Consider the following 22694-nt stretch of genomic DNA (forward strand, 5'->3'; position numbering starts at 1 on the left):
GAAAGCTATGTTTACTTGTGACATTTAAAAATGTTGAGGGGAAAAAAAAAGACATTGCTTCTTTTATATACATTCAATGCACGAATCAAAACAGATTTATTCACCCTTTAAAATATGAAATGTTTTACCAAAGTTTAGTTTTCTAATTGCTTACAGCTGGTCTTATATCGGAAGCATTTACTTTTTTCATTCGGTTCGTGACCACTGCAGAGTTACCTTTTTAGAAAAGTTTACATAGCTGTATATCATATGCCATCAGTGAATTCCAAATAAAATGTATAATTTAAACATACAAGTAAATGACAAAACCTATTTTTGCTGACTGAAGAAAAAAGTTTTTACTGAAATTCATTATCTTAGACAAGTGGTAGGAGTTAAACCGTTTAAAAGAATTAAATCAGCTGACTGAAACCCCGTTTGTTATGTCAAACGTAGCATGTATGCTCACATTAAATATTAATCCTTAAAACTTTGACATCAAAGGCAGTTTGACGTCATTCGTACAGAAAATCGAACTTCCAGTCAGACTTAAATATCGTGCCAAATGAAAACAAAAAGAACTGTATCTTGTAAACGAATTGCTAGGACTAACAGAAGCCATACCTTACAAATAAAACTCGGTATTTTAAACTCACCTCGAAATTCCAGATATCTCGAAGAAATTTTCAAGTCCCGTTAAAAATTCCTTCTTAGTGTATGTATCTCCGTTTTCAAGTCAATTTGATATACCTCGACAGTGAATTTGTAGTCCCGTCAGTCATATTGTTACGTATTTATGTCTCGATAGTTAGGGGACAAGAATGATTTCATAGATGGGTAACGTACACACATCCGTGCAGTCTGATCATGGTCTGCACTGTTCGCCATTCAGTCAGTATCTCTTTGGTAAACACCCCTTTTAACAGTTAACGGTACTGTCCAAATTGAAAGATGGACAAGTGCATTATAGAAATTTAGCAGGGTAAGGGTTAAGCAACTTATTCTGTTTTTACTGTTAGTTCTGCCTCTCAAAGATACAAGCCTTCGAAAAATATATATATAAATAAAACAAAATTGAAAATACAAAAAGAAAGAAAGAAACGCATTGACCTGATATAATATGTTAACAGTTCTAAACATATGATACTGTCTCAGGTATTAAATGATTCAGTTTCTTGACTGAAGAGTTCATTTGATATGTTTAAGCAAGCTTACGTCAGTATACTTCTAAAGAATTTAAATGATTCAAGCGATCTTCTAGTAAAATGAATTTACGTTATAATAGAAATGTTCTCACATCAAATCAAATCATCGTCTATGTGGCCCTATATTTGCAATGTTATTTTCAAGGGCCCCCTGGTTTATTCAACAGTGAAAGCTTCAACTTAATTTCACGGACGAATTTAACGTGATCTGCATTCCTGCTAGGATGTGAGCATTTTCAGTGTTTCTGCTGTTCAGTTTGTACAGAAGATGGTGACAGGTGGCCACGAGATACTGAAGTCTGAGCTTCTGTATTTTTGTAGTTACTCTGTACTTTTGTTCGTTCTCGTGTAACATTGTTCATTTAATTAAATTCTCTTCGCCGGATATGTCTCTTGTAATAAAACATAACCATAATAAAGTGAAGTTTTAACGCTGTTCTGTTTTGGTAAGCGACATCCGAGAAACATGTTTGGGTCACTTTCAGATTTGTCACTTAATCAGCTCGAATATAAGTATATAATTACTTTCAGTCTTTTGCGCCAGTAAACCAGCAGACCTACAACACCTCTAAAGTATAAAATCGCAAATGGCATAACTAGGAATTTCCTCCTCCTGCAAATAATAACTGTTAGAAGTTCAAGTTTTATGTCATTGAGTTACCCAGCATAAACTGCATAATGAAATGTATATAGTTATGCTTCAAACCAGTGTTTGACAAAGTATGTGTATCATAATACATTGTAGGTACGAATGTACTTACATTGTAGGTACGAATGTACTACTGTAACGTAGAGACCAATAATAGAACAACATAAGCCTATGATACTTATTAAGCCCGTCTGATGTTCCAAAGTTCTCTGAACCCAAAACTCTTGATCAACGTTAGCATGCCACTGTATTTTCAAAGACTTACACATGTACACATGTAAAAGTTTGTATCAATTATCTGTTCTGTTCTGTTCTGTCAAAAATGCTAATAAGATGGTATAAACGCCACAACAGTAGGTATTTGCTCGGTAAGTTGTGATATTGAATTCACTTTGAAGTCAAGAATCTATGAAATTCAAAACAAGAGTAAAAGTTACACTATGACGTCTATACCCTTTAAAAAGGTCATAAATTATTCTAAGTCAAACGGCAACATTCTAAAACTCGTTTCAGAACGCGCAATTCAGCCATTTTGCTTTGTTAACATTTCAGGGAAGGACATAAAGATGGCATAATTCAGAATGTAAGTTATGTTTTGTTTCTTTCCATGCCTTAATAATAGTTTTGACCAAGTGTCAACAAAGCTTTAACAATGACAAATTATTTCATACCGTTTCATTAAAGTGCTACAGTCCGCATTATTTTTACAGGAAAGCAGCCGTGTCCCTCTTGTTGCCCATTGTTATACATACACTAGTAGATGGGTATCAACATTTTCAACTGAAGATTCCCAATGGGGAAATAATTCCGCATCCTTGCAAACCAAACTTTCTTTGGAGAGGAGTCGGGCATGATAATTTAAACGGAGGCGGACCGAGAAATGCATTTGGCTCAGACTTTGAGAATAATGGCCAGGTACGTAATAGCTCTTTTTCGCTTATGATTCTATACTTACCATTGTCAATAATATTAAATGAGAAGAGCATATTGAAGCATAGAAATCATCCAAGCAAAACAATAGCAGACTCGATTTGATTGATAGTCGCAGATTTCACGTGTTGGTGAATTTAAAAAAAAAATTTTTTAAATGTTAGACATTATTTAATAATATTGCACACGTTAGCGTTTTTTCGTCTTTGGAATATTCTCAAAACAATATCAATGTCAAAAATCTTTAATTTCATTAAATGAAGTATTTTAACTCTTACCATGCCGGACACGATTGATTCTGCCTTTGCGACCAGTGTTTCAGTCAGCACACTTTTTAACAGTTAATGGTAATATCCAAATTGGAAGATGGACAAATTCATTATCAAAATTTAGCAGCGTAAGGGTTAAAACTGTAAGCACCACCACGTGTAAAATCTCTCCACGTGTAAGAAACATCTTTATACCATTTCTGTATGATTCCCTGAATACATAACAACATTTTTTTGGTATTTCTTTATTTTACAAGAGTAAACGGCATATGTAGATATCTTATATCAAATCTTAAATTATTTTGCTTTCATGAATAATAGGAAAATCACAGTAGTAAATTTGGATCCAGCGTCAAGAGTGTCACATTGTTTGGATTAAATTCAAACGCATATACTTTTCGTGAAGATAAATTCAAAAGAATTTCAATTAGAGTTCTTTAATATTATGTGTCGTAGTTTCAAAGAAATATTTCTATGAAACACCTTATTACAAAAAAAAGTGAGTACAAAGGTAAAATGTGCATTTTAATACCATATTCTACATATTTAAAGGCATCCGACCCAACTGACCTATAAATTACAAGGTACATAAAAGCTGAAATAAAAATGATTTAAGGGAGAAGTAGGATTACATATTGCATGCTTCTTAAGTCAAATTGAATGAAGAGGTACAAGAGAATATTAAGAGAGCGGACGCACAATGACAATCGACAATTTCCGTTCAATTACGTATTCTCCACACGCGACTTCGGCATTCTTCGGTAGTTATGTTACATAATCGTACGGAAATTGACGATTTCAAGTTTTCATTTTTAATTGTGGAACGGTTGCTTTAAATATCAAGATATGGAATTCCACTGTTTGCTTGATGGATTCTGACGGTGATGGTAAAACAAATGGTAAAGAACTCGGTGACCCAGATTGCGTGTGGAAGCCTAAAGACAAACCTTCGTTTATAACTGGACTGTCACACCCAGGTAAGGTATAAGTAATTCAAGCCTAGCTTTTCTGTTTTATTTATAGTTTATGCCGTGGGTAAACAGTACTTATGTCTGTTAAATTTAAAGTCTGAATGCTATCTGACTTGAGGACAATTTTAATACACATTATGTCCAAATTACATGTTTGACACATGAACAATTACTAAACAATTTCTATGAAAACTTATACTAAATATATTTGTGTATAAGGAGTACTGTATGTCAGGTTTAAAATGCTACACCCGCATAAGTAAACGCTACATATAGAATATAGTAATGCCACTGAAGAGTTATTGTTGAACAAACGGCTGATACTAGATAACATTTAGTTGGAAATACAGTTCTACATACATTCAGCAAAGTCAAATAAATTTTGATGGTGTTAAACCTCCCTTATTTCAGCCTTACATTGTCTCTTACATTTTAAACTCATTTCTGTGGAATCTAGTCTCAGATTGTTTGTCCATTTTGTATACCTGAGTACCTAAATCTTTGATTATTGCACGGAGTTACAATGTCAAAAGTGGTATTGTACTCACTTGTATGGTCATCTGCTACTACCATGTGTCGCATCTTGCTATTTCGTTATATAACGTCTTTATATCTTTTAACTAGGCGTCTGTGAACCGATGGATAGTCCGGAATGTGAGGGGAAAAATAGCTTCATGAACTGCGAGCTAAACGAATTCAAATGTCCTGCCTTGGAAACTGAAAACAGCAAAGGTAAGACATTTTCTAAGCGAACGATCAGTACAAACTACAAAGCATGTATTATAAAACTGGATGATACGTACATGGAAACAGGACTGATGTGCACAGAATTTCGACAGTTTTACGCGTAATTTTCCAGTGGTGTATTATCTAACTTATATGTGTATTGGCTAAATATCAAGTGTTATTTGAGAACAAATGTTAAGGGTGTATATGATTTCACAAGTTCCAGATTGTTCCTAAAAGAGAGCAAATACTTTTTCTATATTGTAGGGATAATACACGTTTTTTTGTGTATTAACGTCTGCAGAAGCCCGCGGGATTGTTTGTGACCGAGACCGAAGGTCGCTATTCTTGCATAAAAAAATATTTCACGACGATTTATGTATTGTTTTCATATGTGATGACTTGACGATTCCGGTACATTTTTTATTTACCATTCCAGTTGTTCTTGGAAACGGTAAACATGTTTTAAATATCCGTATCCAGGGCCCGGAAATAAACAACACTATCAAAGTCACATCCTCAAGGTTTTTAAGCGATTTTTTTTATCTCTCATTATTACAAACATAAAACTACCAATAACTGTTCATATCATTTCACAATTTGGTGGACTCGATCACAATTTCAAGAATAATAACTTTACATTCGAGTTATATTGAGTACGGACACGCAGTTGGAGTACGGATGTACTGGTTCACCTTTGTTTGTAATTCCAGTAAGTAAATGTATCACCTCAGTAATTAGTCAGTATTGCTTGAAACAATTGAAAACGTTGCTTAGAACTTTGATATAAAGCGTGTTTGAACCTTCGTTTTATCATTGGTTTGTTTTAATGATTTTAAAAATGTGATAGCCTATGTAGGCCAACAATGTCGGAGGAGATATTTGAACAGCATATACTAGAAAATAAAAGAAAAGAAAAGAAAAAACGATAATTTGCCAGGCCATGAATTCACATGACAAAAATTACCAAGTCATCCATATTTATCGATTGATTTTCACGATAATACCAACTTTTCTACTTTAAAACAAGAGAGAGATATTAGTGGAAGCTTATCTTCGTTTTTTCTATCAAGGCCTAGATTTCGATTACTTTAGATAATTGGCACTGATCATGACTAGTCCAACTATTTTACTTAAACGATTTGTGTGTATCCTTGTTAATATTATTGCTGTTTTGACTGTATAAGTGAAAACATGGGAGTCATAACTCCACTTCGACAATCAGGAACATTGTAGGGATAATACACGGTTTTTTTTGGTGTATTAACGTCTGCAGAAGCCCGCGGGATTGTTTGTGAGGTCTCAGTCACAAACATATCCCAAGGGCTTCTGCATGCTTTAATACACAAAACAAACGTGTATTGCCGCTATTCTTGCATAAAAAAACATTACACGAGGACTAAATGCATTGTTTTTATATGTGATGACTTTACGATTCCAGTACATTTTTAGTTACCATTCGGTTGTTCTTGGAAACGGTAAACATGTTTTAAATATCCATAACCGGGGCACACATAACAACAACACTACTAAAAGCGTGATTTAAAGGTTTCTGGGCATCTTATTTTTATTTTTAGTTATTTCCAACGTTACATTACACATAATTTGGCATATAACTTAAAAATTTGATTAACAGGAAAACAATTTTAAGAATAACAACTTTACATTCGAATTATTTTGAGTACGAACACACTTAGAGTACGGATGAGTACGAAGCTAGTGACTAGCTTTTGAGGTTTATTATATGAATTCTGCGAAAATTCAGGTAAAAATAAACCGACTGATACTTACAAAAATCATTAATATAATACCTAACAACGGGCAATAGCACAAGTTACACGCAATACTTATTTATTCACAGTTATTAACAATAACTGAACAGACGCTTTGTAAAGGGAGTAAACTCTAAGAGAAGCTAGTGCGTACATTGATGGGGGCAGTACGTTTGGGGTCGGAAACTGATACAGCTAAACATACTATGGATTACATTGTATCTATAATGCTACAAGAAGAGGTTATTATGGAAGAAACAAGATGCAGATGCCAAATATGTCTGTGCAGAAATACATACATACGTCCCTGGCAAAGCATTTCAAAAATAAAAATCATGTATTAACAGCACGTGAATTGCCTTGTTTGCACACGATTTTTCTCCCGTTTATACATGGGCGGATCCAGTGAAAAAAGTAGTTTTTATGCAAGAATAGTCATTGGTATACATTCTCTGTTCAGACAACTAACATTGTTGCCACAGTCTTTAAGTTTTGTATCTTATTGTAGTGTCCACTTTTTCTATTTTAAAATATATAAAATTACGTTTTATTTATCTATGTTTGTAGAATGTTTACATAAGAATAATTTGCAGTATCTTTCTAGTTTTGCTATAAATAATTAATTCACGCCATGACTTACCTATATTCCATTCGCGTTCAAGAACATTTTTGTAAACTTTAAAGGGTTGTCTTCTGAAATAAAGTCAGGACACTGTAAGAGTGATTTGCTCCTGTACCCGCCCCTGGCCGCATGATTTAGGAAAATGTAACTGTTGTAACCGTGTAGAAATAAATGTTGTTGAAAGTCAAAACCATGTATTACTTGACGATCGTAGGACAGAAGCTTTTCTGTTAAGCGTAATTAAGGTAGATAAATATTCCTAAAGACAAGAATTTTGTGAAGCTAGCGGACAAAATTTACCATCTTATCTTAGACTATAGTTCAGTATGATCGATTCTGGGAGGAATCTCCAGTGATTCGCAGAAACTGAATTGCAAGCAGAAGGTCGTAGGATCGAGCCATACACTGTTTAGATGTTTTGCTCCTTAAAATAAAACATTGCTATGTACAGTGACCAGGTTGTGTTGAGCATGCGGTTTGCAGGGGTATATTGTGTTGAAAGCTGAATAGCTGATGCCTCGCTCGGCGATTCCACTGTAAAGGAAAGTTAAGTGGTTAGTAAAATAGAGCATGTGGTATTTGTTGGGGTTATACTTTGTTGGTAGCTGAACAGCTCTATGATTTAATTGGTTATATGAAATGACTGTGTTAATTTTAAAATGATATAATGGGGAAAAGAACATAGCATTATGTATTTGTATGAAAGAAGTTTCTGAAATTTTGTACAAAACTTTAAGGCCCATAATTAATACATTTGTTTATAGTTTGGCCGCCACATCTTTTGTTCTGAGCATAACATATTTCTATTTTTTGTTAAAGTCTACTTTTCGGTAATTGTTTCCTTACATATTTGCCAAAGTTTGAATACTGATTAACATTATAGAAAATATTATCAAAACCATTTACTGCTCTAATACTAAGCAAGTGGACTTGAAGGTAGTGGGTAAAATATGAACTTTTCATCCCTCGCGCAAGATAACTGGAATAAAATGGTTCCAGGCAGAATTAAAACTCCACCCAGAGTTACTTCCCCTTATCGATACAGTAGACACTGCAATCAAGAATAAAGGCTGAATTTCAGCCGAGTTATATTTTTCAATATCTTTATGGACTGTATTTATCAACCTTTTCCCTGTCATCCTTCTAAATCATATTGTCTAAATCGGTGTTTTAGTGAAGAATTTAAAGGATATGTTTGACGAAGGATAAAAAAATTGCGGCGATGTTCAGAAGCAGGTTATTGTAAACTTCATCACAAATAACGCAATGTCAAGCTGTCAAGCAATTTTAATTATCTAATAGATTTTGCTCGTATGTATTTAACGGTTTAGTTTTTCATCTGAGGAGACGTGTTCTTATACACATAAAATTTAGCAGATAGAGCGCAGAGATCAATTTGGACACTGTCAAGTGTCGAGCAATTGTGTCTATTGCTTTTATCCGATTTCTTTAGGATATTTTTTTTTCATGCGTTTGCTTGTGTCAATAATTGAATACAAGAAGAGTTGTTCAGTCAATTAATAAGACCATTTACTGATATACAAACTATAAGTTATCTGGCCCTGATTTTTGATTTTTTAAAAGAAATGTTAAGTTTTAAAAATATACGCTGATGCAGCATTTAAAAGATATACGCTGATGCAGAAAATGTTATCGGATAACAACCAATCCCTCGGGATTTTGCAGATGTTATATCACGAAAAAAAAACCCCAAAAAACAAAAACAAACATGCGAAATCCCAACATTATCGAATAGTTTTGTCTGATACCCAAACTGCCAAATACAGTAATCTAGTTTCATTTCCTTATATTTTAGACAGTCACATTGTGACTCGCAATAAATGATATATGCCAATGCCGAACATTTCTTTTAAAAATAAACACTCATCTGGATAAACCTTTACATGCTTCGGAGGGCAAAACGTTAAATACATACAACAAAATCTATTAGATATCAAAAATTTGTCTGACAGCGTCAAAACTGCCGGTCATTGCGATATTTGTGATGAAGTTTACAATAAACGTATCCAGCTGGAAATCAGTGATATTCAGAATCAGAGAGCCTCTTTTTCACACATCTTTCAGACTACACGACTATTTTTAAAAACATAATCTACCTAGATCTCACTTTATCATTTTAGATTTATTTACAATTACTTACTAACTGGATTACGATAAGGATACTCAGGAAAAGTTGAAAGTAAATACAAGCACAAAAAAAAAACGAGTTAAACGTCAATTTCGAACTGTTGTAGAACCCCGTAATTTGAAAGACATGATAACTGAATATATTTTTTTCCAGAAGTATCCATATTCAACGCAAGACTTACGAACAGTGGAGTACCTCGGAATAGAGAAACCACTTATGTATGTCAGGCATTTGAGTTTCCACACAAAGAGCAGCATATAATTGCTTTCAAACCTATTGTAATTAACCAACAAATGGTCCACCACATAACGGTATTTGGGTGCCGCGGTACATGTAAGTTTCATACATATTGTTTTGTTATGTTTTCTTTCCTTTGATCATGTAAATGGGACTGCACAAGAGCGGTACCATGTTCTGAGATGGCAAGATGTATAGTGGTTCTTTTGTTCTAACTATTAGTACCTAGACTAAATCTACTGGGATTGAAACATTTTTGAACCAAAAGAATAGAATTTCTCATCTGCCAAACTCGCGCGACCAATCGAATATCGATGTAACACTATAGTGCAGTTTTATGCTAGCTTGAATAAAGCAGATTTTCAAGTTTTAAACAAAAGGTAATATTTTTTTCTTTCCTCAAAGTTGTCGTGGAAAATATAAAAGAATGTTAAAAAGCCATGCATCATCAGGTTTTGCTGTTTCACCACTGCCAAATGGTCAATAGAAGTATTGTTTGAATTCAGTTTTGGTTTACTTTAAGGTTTTGCTTAAACATATTGTGACTTCTAACTTTTAAACAGAACAGAACAGAACAGAACAGATATTTTATTCAGACTTGTACGTAGTACATCGTCTAATTCACATAGTTCACATATATACTGTCAACGTGAAAATAAACATGAAATAAAGGACAAGTTACAAACAATAGATACAAAATAAATATAATTAAACAAATATAATGATAATCTGATGGAGAATGAACATGAAAATTTAGGCTTCAACATTTAAAAGTGCATTTCTAATAGTAAGAGCTTCTTTAACATATCTGGATAGGTGAATAAGTTCTGCTTTATTAGTTGTATTTAAAAGTTGTATAAATTTATATAACTGATGGATGTCTATAATAAAAAGCTTTTAAATATTTCTTTCTAATATCAGCGTAACATCTACATATACAAACAAAGTGGTATTCATCCTCAATATCCAAAGTATTACAACATAAGCAGTGTCTTTCCTCACGAGGAATTCGATTTCTATTATATCTGCCTGTCTGTATTCTGAGGGGCAAACCACTCATCCTAAGTCTACAGAAATAAAATCTAAAACATCTTGGCAGAATATCTAAATAACGTTCATATTCAAAAGAACATTTAACATTTTTATACATATACAAAACAGAGCTGTTTTCCAAATTAGCATACCATTCTTGTTTAACAGAGTCAATAATGCGACATTTAAATTCGCGCAAAAACATATTCTTATTTATACCGCTAGAATTACCAAACATATATGAAAATCCATAATCGTTCAAAAGCTTTTTGACGTTTGAAACCCAGTTTTTAAGACCATTATTGCTATCATCCAATGCTAAATTATACACTGTTTTTAATATTAAAAATTTATTTTAAAGCAGAATCTCCATTCCAGCTCCGATGCCTAATAACATTATAATACAAACGGGCGTACACCCGAGTGGAGAACCGCTGAAACCCAATGCAAGATTATGACTAAGCTGATCAGCATTAGAGAGAGAGAGAGAGAGAGCGAGAGAGAGAGAGAGAGAGAGAGAGAGCGAGAGAGAGAGAGAGAGAGAGAGAGAGAGAGAGACTCGCTCTTGTGTCGGTTTCAATAAGCCATTCATTAAAGAGTTCATTCTTCTCTTCTTGTCTAAGTTTCAGGGGATACACGCTGGAGACTGTGTGGGATGGTACCCAGTCCTCTGTGTCTTGATATGATTGCTGTTTGGTCTTTAGGAATGTCAGGACACTGCATGCACAAAGACTGCGGCATCCCGGTTGGCGGCACCAAAGGTTATAAATGGGCAGCGTTACAGGTGCTGTTTAACTAGATTTAACTTGGTTTTAGTATCCGTAAGATAGTGCGATTACGTATTTTCTTTACGTTTTTCGACCATTTGCGCACATGGTGTTTCCTTTCTACTGAAATCGCATACACCGATCACTAGTATTCATTTTTTTTTTATTTCACATGCTTTCATTTTGTCAAGTAAGAATAAACCAGGTGTAAGTAATTAGTATGTACCTGAAATAAGCATATACTGTTATAATTATTTTCTTCGAAAACTAGTAATGTAAGAAAATCAATGTGATAATTATTGTTTTGTACGAGTATATGCTTATCTTTAATAATATTTCATAGTAGTATTCCAATGTAATGTTCAATATTTCCTTGACAGTACTTTTTTCTGTCTGTCTTCTGTGGTTGGCGTCGTTGTATGTACGGTTTCATATATATTTAAAAATTCCTACGCAGCACGTTGTCTGACATGTTGCCTATGGAGCAAATCGTTAATTTCGCATCTTCGTAATGGAGAAAATACAATTTTTATTCATACCTTACATTCAGAAGAGGGCACTTTTGGAAAATATAGAAGTACGATTTCATGCATTGAACATAACACTAACATTTTGTGTCAGATCCAAAAATTATTTCTGTGCAATATTGAATAAAAAATTAAATACTATACATGCAGCAAATAAAACAATTAATTTATTATCTATCACAATACATGCTTACCCAGTGAAGTTTGCTAGACTGGAATGAACTTTACTAACCCACCGTAAACACTCCTTATTGATTGGTATTCAGTACATATCTTTTAAAAGAACTTTGGCATAAATGTAAAAATGGTTTTATTTAAAACTTCGATTTATATATTACATTCGATATCTTATCGACAAAATAACTTTCGTGCCTCATCCAAACATAGGATAATTCTTCTTTTTTTCATCCCTAATTCAGATTCACTGGAATAACCCACAGCATTTGCACAAACAATTCGATTCATCTGGCATTGTGTTTTATCTCTCGTCAAAACTACGCTCCTTCAACGCTGGAATCCTAAGCATCGGGCAGACCGAGCTTGCCATTCCTGCGGGGAGAGAGGAATACACAGAATGGGGAACATGTGATGCACAGTGCACGAAACTGATCATACATGACGATATCACTGTCGTCTCAGTATACAATCACATGCATTACCTAGGTAAATGATTTGTTTGGCTGTAAATTAAATAACTAATTGCAGTATATGATCTTTCAGTAAAATATTTATTGTAAATAGCTGAACACAGTGTATATATTTATTTTTGTTTATGAACAACAGATACAAAAACAAAACATACAATTAGAACGGATGCTTCATTACACTCTTTCACTGATAAAATGCATTGAGAGACTGTTTTCAGGTTTATATTTAATAAGGTTTAATTTTCAGGTTTATATTCAGGTTTAATTTTCATTGTTTGCCTTGTTCTCGGTGCTTTCGAGGTATCTACTTTTCAGATTTTATTTACTTTACAACTGCGGTGGTAAAGTGCTGTGTGGCGGCCGTAAAAAGTCGCCCCGACTTCATCTCAGTGTAGTTATATTTTCTGGTCCTTCGGGATCATTGATTTCAACGCATTTAGATTAGAAGATAGAATACTGCTTAAGCCGGTTCTAGGAGGCGTGGGCAATGTTGCATTTTCCATTACTGGTCATGAACAGTCTCAGTCAAACCGAGTCTGCAATTTTCAACGTTTGCCTTGTTCTCGGTGCTTCCGAGAGATCTACTTTTCAGATTTTATACACCAACGTGACAGGGGTGTTTTTTCTGAACATTTACATTTCCCCTATTCTTTTCGATTGAAAATAAGGACATTAGGCTTGTATGAAGGCGCCAAAGTTACTACAACGCTGCTTAGTGATATAGTCAGGGAGAACTTACTTTAGATGTCCACGCAGTTGTTCCGTCTGGTGAACAGAATGGCCGATGTTAAATGCAACATAATGTGTGTAATTAATAATATAGCAAGTGGAAAAGAAATATAATGTAAATGGAACAACTTAATTATTAGTTCATGCTGTTGCAGATTTGCGAGTTATTTTTGTTGGTGTGTTTATAGACTCTATGTGTTATGTTTAAGTATAGGCTACTCCGTTGTTATCTCCGTTACATATCTTTTGTCTGAATTCGTTGTGTAAGTCCGCGTTATTTTTAAGTAGAGCAGTTTTAATGCAGAAATTGTTTTTCACGATGTTCTTTATTTTATTGTTCATTGAATGCCATGTGATTTTTAAGCGGGATTTTTTTTTATATAAATAGCCGAATTGCGAGTTTATAAAGTAGCAATAAAAGTTTTCGCTTGGTTACTAAAATTGTTGTTCATTTAGAAGTTGGAATATTTGGAATTTATCGAAAGTCATTGAAAGGTATGTGTGTTTCTTATCTCAATAAAAACCGGAAAACAAGCAGTTTTCATACACATGCGAAATCAACGACAGAATAAGATCGGCATCGCTAGAACGATTTATGGACTCACTGATCCTATTTTGTCACTGATTTCGCCTGAACTCTCTTAATTAAACAGGTACGTCTTCTGTCTGTCTGTCTGTGTCTGTCTATCTATCTATCTATACTGCATCTCTCCTCTTTACGAGTATTACGTGCAGCTGCGCGCCTGTATAAGAAATTTAAAAAATGGACGGGAGAATAAAAGTATTGCAAGCATGAATACAGTTAGAATTAGTGTTGAAAACGAGAAAGATTTACAGATAAAAGCAGTTTAAAAACAGGTCTATCATGTTAAGCATTGTGTGCAAGTTTGGTCACACCCTGCTTAAACTGGTTCAGGGTGGGGGCTTGCACAAGTTGTACTGGAAGGGAATTCCAAAGCACTATGGTGGCTAGAAAAAAGGAGTACTTATAGTAATTACAGGGAGTGAGGATCTGGGTATAGGAGTGGGGGTGCATATGTCTTGTTCGACGGGATGGGGGGCTGACATAGGGAGGAAGTGGTACAGCAACCAAACCATTCACTATTTTGTAGAACATAAGGAGGCGTGAATCAAATCTCCTATTTTCAAGGGTACGCCATCTCAGCTGAGACAGTCGGGTCAAAAACCGAAAGTCAGACGAAAAAGTAAGAAACAGTCATCAATCAAACAAGATCATGCAAGTAGCTAGTGCCTTCACAATGTAATGTTTTATAAGTTTCTAATGCTATATTTCTTATTATAATTTTTAATGTTGGTAAATCGGACAGTATCAAAAGATCTGTATAAGATTTCGTATAATCGTCATAAATAAATCTCACGGAGCACGTTCCTGGATTTTCTCAATCTTCTTTGTATTTATTACATTAGTAAATTTCCAAGTAAGCGGACGGTAATTTAAGTTTGACTTGACAAGAGTGATACATAGTTAAACATCCTAATCTGTTGAGATATTTTTTGAGTCGTTTCATAACATTTAATTACCTGGATGCCTTTCTGCAGATATTTGATATTTGCTATTGAAGCTGAGCAAGAAGTAAAATGTAACCCCTAGGAGTTGTTTCACTTCGTCCTCACACTTTAAACCTCAATATCCTGCAGCTTAAACGTCAGGTTCAGACTACGTGTTTTGCTTCCTAAGGCAATTGCTTGGAACTTATCGGGATTGACCTCCATGCGGCTTTTAGAGAACCAGTCAATAAGTACTAAAACTTTCTTCTTCAAGGGTTTTTACCAAATCTTCTTTAGAACTGCTGGCATAAGATAGTGTGTTATTGTCAGTGTAATTCTAGAGGGTTCCCTTTTCAATAAATGCAAAATTATCGTTATAAATATATCAAAGAAAACGGGGTCCAAAATTGAGCCTTTGGGTACGCCCTTGACTAATTCCCTAAAGCTACTGAATACATTTTCTATTTTAACGCACTGCTGTCTGTTTGACAAATAACTTTTAACAAGTGACAAAGTATCTTTTGACAGATTATAGTGTTTTAGTTTTAACAAAGCAGGTCATGTCGGAGTCGGAGACCTTTGAGAGGTCCATAAGTATGGTAATTTCCAGTCTTCAGTTATTTTAAGAAGAGTTGTGTCACAGCCATAACCCGGCCTAAAAGTACTTAAAAATGAGTTAAACATATCATTAAAATAATTAGGTAGCTGCTCATAGATAGTCCTCTCATAGAATTTTGACATAACCAGTAATAAACTAACTGGTCTATAGTTTCTTTTGTCTAAGGTACCATTCTTTTTATAGATTGGTACAAACTTGAGCAATTTTCATGTTTTAAGGAAAGGTTGCTTCACTAAAAGACCTATTTACCAGATTGGCTAATGGTTCAGAGAGCACTGGACATGCAAGTTCAGCATTTTCACACAGAGGTCTTATCATTCCCAGTAGCTTTCCTAGTATTCATTGCCCACATCTGTTTATGAACATCCCATTGTATAATAAGTGGTACCTCCCAAACAGAATGACATACCAATCCATTTTAAATATTTAGCAGGGTAAAGGTTAGATAACTTAATACTGTTATATTTCAGGAAAGGCACAGACTACCGATCTGATCAGAAGAACTGGCACGACAGAAAGCATCCAACATCTTGCCGAAGATAAACTCTATAGCTATGACGACCCAAAGCTTCATGAGTAATTCATTTATTCATAATCAATTTTCACTTTTCTGTCTCCTGTATACAGTAAGACAGTAAGGGAGATTAGTTTGAAGAAAAGTATTTGATGAAAATAAAAAAAAAAGAAAAATAATAAGAACAAGAACCAACAATGAGAATAATCGGCACCTCGCATAACTCCATAACCTGAGTATAACCAAATATGGCTGGAGGATGATTTCTGAAAAAAGTCACTCAAGATCAATATGATATACTTTGTACTAATATTATCATATGCAGACTAATGAAATTTAATCAAATTTTAATGAATAACCACCTTATCAAATTGATGTCTGTGTTGCCACATTTTGTTAGTCAGAACACATGAACAGTTAGAATAAATTTATTAGTCTGGTCAATCTGATCAAAACTACACTAAATTATAGATTTGTATTATGTTGATTATTGCTATCAAAAGTTGTTAATGGACAAATATGCCCCAAACATTTCAAGAGTTAAAAATTTGGCAAGTAAAAAAGATATGTCGCGTGCTCGATTTCTTGCTTCACCGATATGAAAAATTTGGATCTCACACCAGTTTTCATAGTGTCTATGGGAAAATCAAAATTTCTAATGTAGATTTTAATGAAACTTAGCATAATCGTAAATAAATAGATCTATATTATTTATAATATTGTAAAATAATCTGTAAAGCTCCTTGTGCTTGTTTTTTTTTCTTTGATAAATATGAAAACTTAAACTTAACCTATTTTGTAACGCAGGTTCGAAGACGGCGTAATTGTGAAAGTTGGTGATGCTTGTTTTGTTTACTTTGATAAATATGAAAACTTAAATCCTATATTGTAACGCAGGTTCGAAGACGGCATAATTGTGAAAGCTGGTGATGCTTGTTTTGTTTACTTTGATAAATATGAAAACTTAAATCCTATATTGTAACTCAGGTTCGAAGACGGCATAATTGTGAAAGCTGGTGATGCTTGTTTTGTTTACTTTGATAAATATGAAAACTTAAATCCTATATTGTAACGCAGGTTCGAAGACGGCATAATTGTGAAAGCTGGTGATGCTTGTTTTGTTTACTTTGATAAATATGAAAACTTAAATCCTATATTGTAACTCAGGTTCGAAGACGGCGTAATTGTGAAAGCTGGTGATGCTTGTTTTGTTTACTTTGATAAATATGAAAACTTAAATCCTATATTGTAACGCAGGTTCGAAGACGGCGTAATTGTGAAAGCTGGTGATGCTTGTTTTGTTTACTTTGATAAATATGAAAACTTAAATCCTAAATTGTAACGCAGGTTCGAAGACGGCGTAATTGTGAAAGCTGTGATGCTTGTTTTGTTTACTTTGATAAATATGAAAACTTAAATCCTATATTGTAACGCGGGTTCGAGGACGGCGTAATTGTGAAAGCTGGTGATGCTTGTTTTGTTTACTTTGATAAATATGAAAACTTAAATCCTAAATTGTAACGCAGGTTCAAAGACGGCGTAATTGTGAAAGCTGGTGATGCTTGTTTTGTTTACTTTGATAAATATGAAAACTTAATCCTATATTGTAACGCAGGTTCGAAGACGGCGTAATTGTGAAAGCTGGTGATGCTTGTTTTGTTTACTTTGATAAATATGAAAACTTAAACCCTAAATTGTAACGCAGGTTCGAAGACGGCGTAATTGTGAAAGCTGGTGATGCTTGTTTTGTTTACTTGATAAATATGAAAACTTAAATCCTAAATTGTAACGCAGGTTCGAAGACGGCGAAATTTGTGAAGCTGGTGATGCTTGTTTTGTTTACTTTGATAAATATGAAAACTTAAATCCTAAATTGTAACGCAGGTTCGAAGACGGCGTAATTGTGAAAGCTGGTGATGCTTGTTTTGTTTACTTTGATAAATATGAAAACTTAAATCCTATATTGTAACGCAGGTTCGAAGACGGCTTAATTGTGAAAGCTGGTGATGCTTGTTTTGTTTACTTTGATAAATATGAAAACTTAAATCCTATATTGTAACGCAGGTTCGAAGACGGCGTAATTGTGAAAGCTGGTGATGCTTGTTTTGTTTACTTTGATAAATATGAAAACTTAAATCCTATATTGTAACGCAGGTTCGAAGACGGCGTAATTGTGAAAGCTGGTGATGCTTGTTTTGTTTACTTTGATAAATATGAAAACTTAAATCCTATATTGTAACGCAGGTTCGAAGACGGCATAATTGTGAAAGCTGGTGATGCTTGTTTTGTTTACTTTGATAAATATGAAAACTTAAATCCTATTTTGTAACGCAGGTTCGAAGACGGCATAATTGTGAAAGCTGGTGATGCTTGTTTTGTTTACTTTGATAAATATGAAAACTTAAATCCTATATTGTAACGCAGGTTCGAAGACGGCATAATTGTGAAAGCTGGTGATGCTTGTTTTGTTTACTTTGATAAATATGAAAACTTAAATCCTATATTGTAACGCAGGTTCGAAGACGGCATAATTGTGAAAGCTGGTGATGAACTTAAGACGACATGTGTGTACAAATCCACATCAAGACACAATGTCACTTACTTCGGAGATGACACTGATGATGAAATGTGTTTCTCCTTCTTAACATACTTCCCAGCTGAAAACTCAGAAACAGGTAAACGTATTTATAACCGTATATTTGTTGAAATTTAGATATTTACCGATTTCTTTCTCCGCTCAATAATTCAGAAGGCCATTTCCTTTTAGTTTAAAAAAAACCCTTCAGTATTATATAGAGGATATATGTTTTAATGTAAGATCTAAGATTGAAATATCTTTCAGCCAGTCAACACCAGATTAACATTTTACGAGTGGTGTAGCCACGATTGAAAAGTTGAAACCTGATGTTCACGAGTAAATGGTATTACCATCAAACAAATATTCTTTTTACTAGATGTCATTTTAATGGATGGCTTTCACCAAATTATACCAGTCTTAAATGGAAAAAAGAATAAGGCTAAGTAATTCTGAAAGATTTTTAGATTTTCTTCTACATTTTAATGCGATGAAACACAATTTTTATGTGTTGAAAGTATCTATATACTGTACTTATTACACCCTCACCAAACGGTTTGCGGGAGCTATATAGGAATCACTTTGTCCTATCCAATCTGTCCCTGTCTCGTTCCATCCAGGGAACTAGTATAGGTATCATGGTGAAACTTACAATATAGGATCATAAAAAGTTGACATACCAGATCCAATATCTCTGACTTAAGTTTTGGAAAACTATAATTATGCCCTTTACCAAATTGACAAAATTTCTGAAATGTACTCGTGCATTTCACAGAAACATTTAAAATCATGTTAGTTCCAAAACTCTGCTTGTTATTTTGATAAAATTATTCCCCTTTTTGACTAAATTGACGTTTTCTTAGAACATCTCTAAAACAATAGAAAGTATTGCATTGGAAGTTAAAACAAGTTGAAGGGATCACAAGTCAAGTTCACATATCACGTCCCATAACTCTGACTTTTGTGTTGATGAAATTATTTCCCTTTTTTCACTTTGAAGATGGCCAAAATTGACATTTAATACATCTAAAACATTTTCATGCATTTGATAGAAATGTCACACAAACCTTTAAAGGCATTGACCTCCAGTGTCTCCCCAGATCTTTGATTAAAGAGAATGACATCAGAACCGCTGAAGGGAATCTATCGTGACCATGTGACATAATGGAATGACCTCCAAAACAATACAGGTCATCAACTCCATAAGCCCTATCACCCTATGAAGTTTGTAGGTTTTAATTCAAATGGTTCTCCAGTTGTTGATAGAAAATGTGACAGACGGACAGGCAGACGGGGCAAAAACAATATGTCTCCATAAATATGGAATACATCCATCTGATAAATGGTTCTTTTCTATAGAGGTCCGTTCAAGCTCCAGAATTTCGAAAACATTTTCCAAATGAAGGAGCCTTCTTTTCGAAAAATTAAAAGGATGCGTTTTGAATAGGTCATCAAACCAGTTGTTCATAAACCCTATTTGTTATACTTCAGCCTGTTTGTCACGTGGTAAAGGAAGTCTGTGCAGACAAACAGACGCTGAAGTATGTGATCTTGCCAGGTTTGATATGTCGTAAGTAGAATGATTTTTAAATTTTCAATATGACATAAACAGCGTGTTGCTAGGCGAGATATGATGAAAGTAGAATGATGTTTTCATCATAGATATGACGTCGGTAGTATGTCACCAGGTTTGATATGATGTCTATAATTTTATAATAATTCTCTTGAAAAAGATATGACGTAAGTAGTATGTTGCCAGCCTTGATATAACGTCAGCAGAATATTGCAGAATTGATATGACATAAGTAGTACATTACCAGGTTTGATATGGCGGCAATAATTTTATAGTAAAACATTTGTAAAAGATAAGATGTAAGTTGTAGTAAGTACATGTAGTATGTTTTCAGACTTGATATGACACGAGTAGTACGTTGCTAGATTGGATATATTGTAAGTAGTATGTTGCTAAACTTAGTATGTTGCCAGACTTGATATGACATCAGAAGTATGTTGCCAGACTTAATATGACATAAGAAGTATGTTGCCAGACATGATGTGACATACCGGTAAGTAGATGTGACATAAGTAGTATGCTGCTAGAAGTTATATGATGTAAGTAGTATGTTGCCAGACTTGAAATGACGGAAGTAGCTGGTTTCTATCATTAAAAGCTACTTTGTGAGGAATAATGTTATAAGTAAATGTCATTTTCTTAAAGAAATATGCTCTAATGTATATGTTTTGTAAATTCATTGTCAAATATGAAATACTTAAGCACATATTTCCATGTAAATTAAACCTGGCCAGATTTCTCAGTGACTTACAAAATCATTCAAAAAGACTGTCTGTGTTGTATTGTGGCAGTAACTCCCGCAAATACTCGTTCATTTGTCTAGTTTTTATCCGAAACATCTGTACTCACAGCCTCACTGGTAGGATGTACTTTTTGCACATATTTTCTTATAAAGTCAGTTTTGCTTTTGCAGTTATTTTGTCTAAAAAATTGTCTTGTGGAATTTCATAAATTCTCGTGGAATGACCCAGAACCCCTAACATCTGTTCTCCAATTATGCATACTAGTAATCATGAGTAATGTGTAATTTTCAATGATTAGGCTGTGAATTCTAAAACCTCTTGGGTAGGGCCCTCAAAGTAACCCAAATGTCATTACAATCATATCAACTCAATACAATCATATCAACTCAAGTTTCAATACTCTTCAAATATATGCAGTTGCCTGTTGAGTAGATGAATTTTATGCGATTGCTTTAACCCATACCCTTACTTGTGCCCCAGCCTTCCAGGCTAGTATTATGCTAGTATTATGTACTGTTCAAACTCTTTTGCTGATTTTTTTATTTGTCTAAATGGCTCAAATTGTGGCAATTTAATTGTCTAGTAAAAATTCAAAATATATCCGCAACTGAAGGATGCCTCCGAATCCTCACCATAGCAATAAGCATATATCCATATTTTCTATACTTCTAGTTCTATACCTGGAAACGTACTCTGTTATTTTTTATCAATGAAAGAATATTGAAAAATCTGCGGTGTGTTTTTCATGTCAGGTTATTGCACTATCTAATCTTCACCACCATTTTGTTAAGAAAATAAACAATTTTTAACTCTTTATTGCATTAACCGAAATAAAAAACAAGAGCTGTCGGAGGACAGCAACGCTCGACTATTCAACAGCCTTGTCAATTGAATGAATACAAAAGTCGATAAAAGGGGCATAATTTTGTAAAAATGGGAAAAAGGGTTATGGAACCTTCACAGAGCTTATCAGCTCATAAAGTGAACAAGTGTGTGAAGTTTCAATCTTTTCCCATAAGTGGATACTGAAATACCAGCTTACATACAAAAACTTAACCAAAACTGCTAAGTCGAAAAAGGGGCATAATTTTGAAAAAAATGCAAAGTAGAGTTAAGGGACCTACACAGTGCATGTCAGATCATGACAGTGAACAAGTGTGTGAAGTTTCAATCCATTCCCATTAGTGGGTACTGAGATACCAGCTTACATACAAAACCTTAACCAAGAATTTCTAAGTCGAAAAAGGGGCATAAATTTGACAAAAATGCAAAGTAGAGTTATGGGACCTACACAGGACACGTCAGATCATGACAGTGAACAAGTGTGTGAAGTTTCAAACCATTCCCATTAGTGGGTACTGAGATACTAGCTTACATACAAAACCTTAACCAAGAATTTCTAAGTCGAAAAGGGGACATAATTTTGTAAAAAAGCAAAATAGAGTTATGGAACCTGTCCAATGTAGGTCAGTTTATCACAGTGAATAAGTGTGTGAAGTTTCAATCCATTCCCACAAGTGGTTACTGAGATACCAGCTTACATACAAAACCTTAACCAAGAATTTCTAAGTCGAAAAGGGGGCATAATTTTGTAAAAATGCAAAATAGAGTTATGGAACCTGTGCAGTGTAGGGCAGTTTATCACAGTGAATAAGTGTGTGAAGTTTCAATCCATTCCCACAAGTGGTTACTGAGATACCAGCTTACATACAAAACCTTAACCAAGAATTTCTAAGTTGAAAAGGGGGCATAATTTTGTAAAAAAGCAAAATAGAGTTATGGAACCTGTGCAATGTAGGTCAGTATATTATAGTGAATAAGTGTGTGGAGTTTCAATCCATTCCCACAGGTGGTTACTGAGATACCAGCTTACATACAAAACCTTAACCAAATCGGGACGCCGACGCGGACGCCGACGCAGACGCCGACGCCGACGCATGGGTGAGTCCA

General features: G+C 34.3%; 2 protein-coding genes across 3 annotated transcripts in view; one reads left to right on the top strand and one right to left on the bottom strand.

The window, feature by feature from the left end:
* LOC123546573 (medium-chain specific acyl-CoA dehydrogenase, mitochondrial-like) overlaps positions 1-4578 on the bottom strand; it is a 48669-nt gene extending 44091 nt beyond the window's left edge. Inside the window, exon 1 of the mRNA XM_053524535.1 lies at positions 4552-4578. Coding sequence (XP_053380510.1) covers positions 4552-4563 — 12 coding nt within the window. The 5' untranslated portion in view covers positions 4564-4578. The remainder of the gene's footprint in view (positions 1-4551) is intronic.
* The window catches only part of LOC123546565 (uncharacterized), a 34878-nt gene that overhangs the window by 9025 nt on the left and 3159 nt on the right, over positions 1-22694 (top strand). The window contains exons 1-10 of one of the 2 annotated variants that reach the window (XM_053524533.1): positions 2331-2416; positions 2544-2748; positions 3877-4009; positions 4628-4735; positions 9426-9605; positions 11165-11325; positions 12255-12498; positions 15810-15915; positions 18368-18528; positions 19920-19998. In XM_053524533.1, the coding sequence (XP_053380508.1) occupies positions 2415-2416; positions 2544-2748; positions 3877-4009; positions 4628-4735; positions 9426-9605; positions 11165-11325; positions 12255-12498; positions 15810-15915; positions 18368-18528; positions 19920-19998 (1379 nt within the window). In that variant the 5' untranslated portion in view covers positions 2331-2414. Of the gene's footprint in view, positions 1-2330; positions 2417-2543; positions 2749-3876; positions 4010-4627; positions 4736-9425; positions 9606-11164; positions 11326-12254; positions 12499-15809; positions 15916-18367; positions 18529-19919; positions 19999-22694 lie in introns of those variants that run through there. The other variant, XM_053524532.1, reaches the window with a different exon arrangement.

The sequence above is a fragment of the Mercenaria mercenaria genome, chromosome 15 (genome assembly GCF_021730395.1).
Source record: "Mercenaria mercenaria strain notata chromosome 15, MADL_Memer_1, whole genome shotgun sequence".
Classification (NCBI taxonomy): Eukaryota; Metazoa; Mollusca; class Bivalvia; order Venerida; family Veneridae; genus Mercenaria; species Mercenaria mercenaria.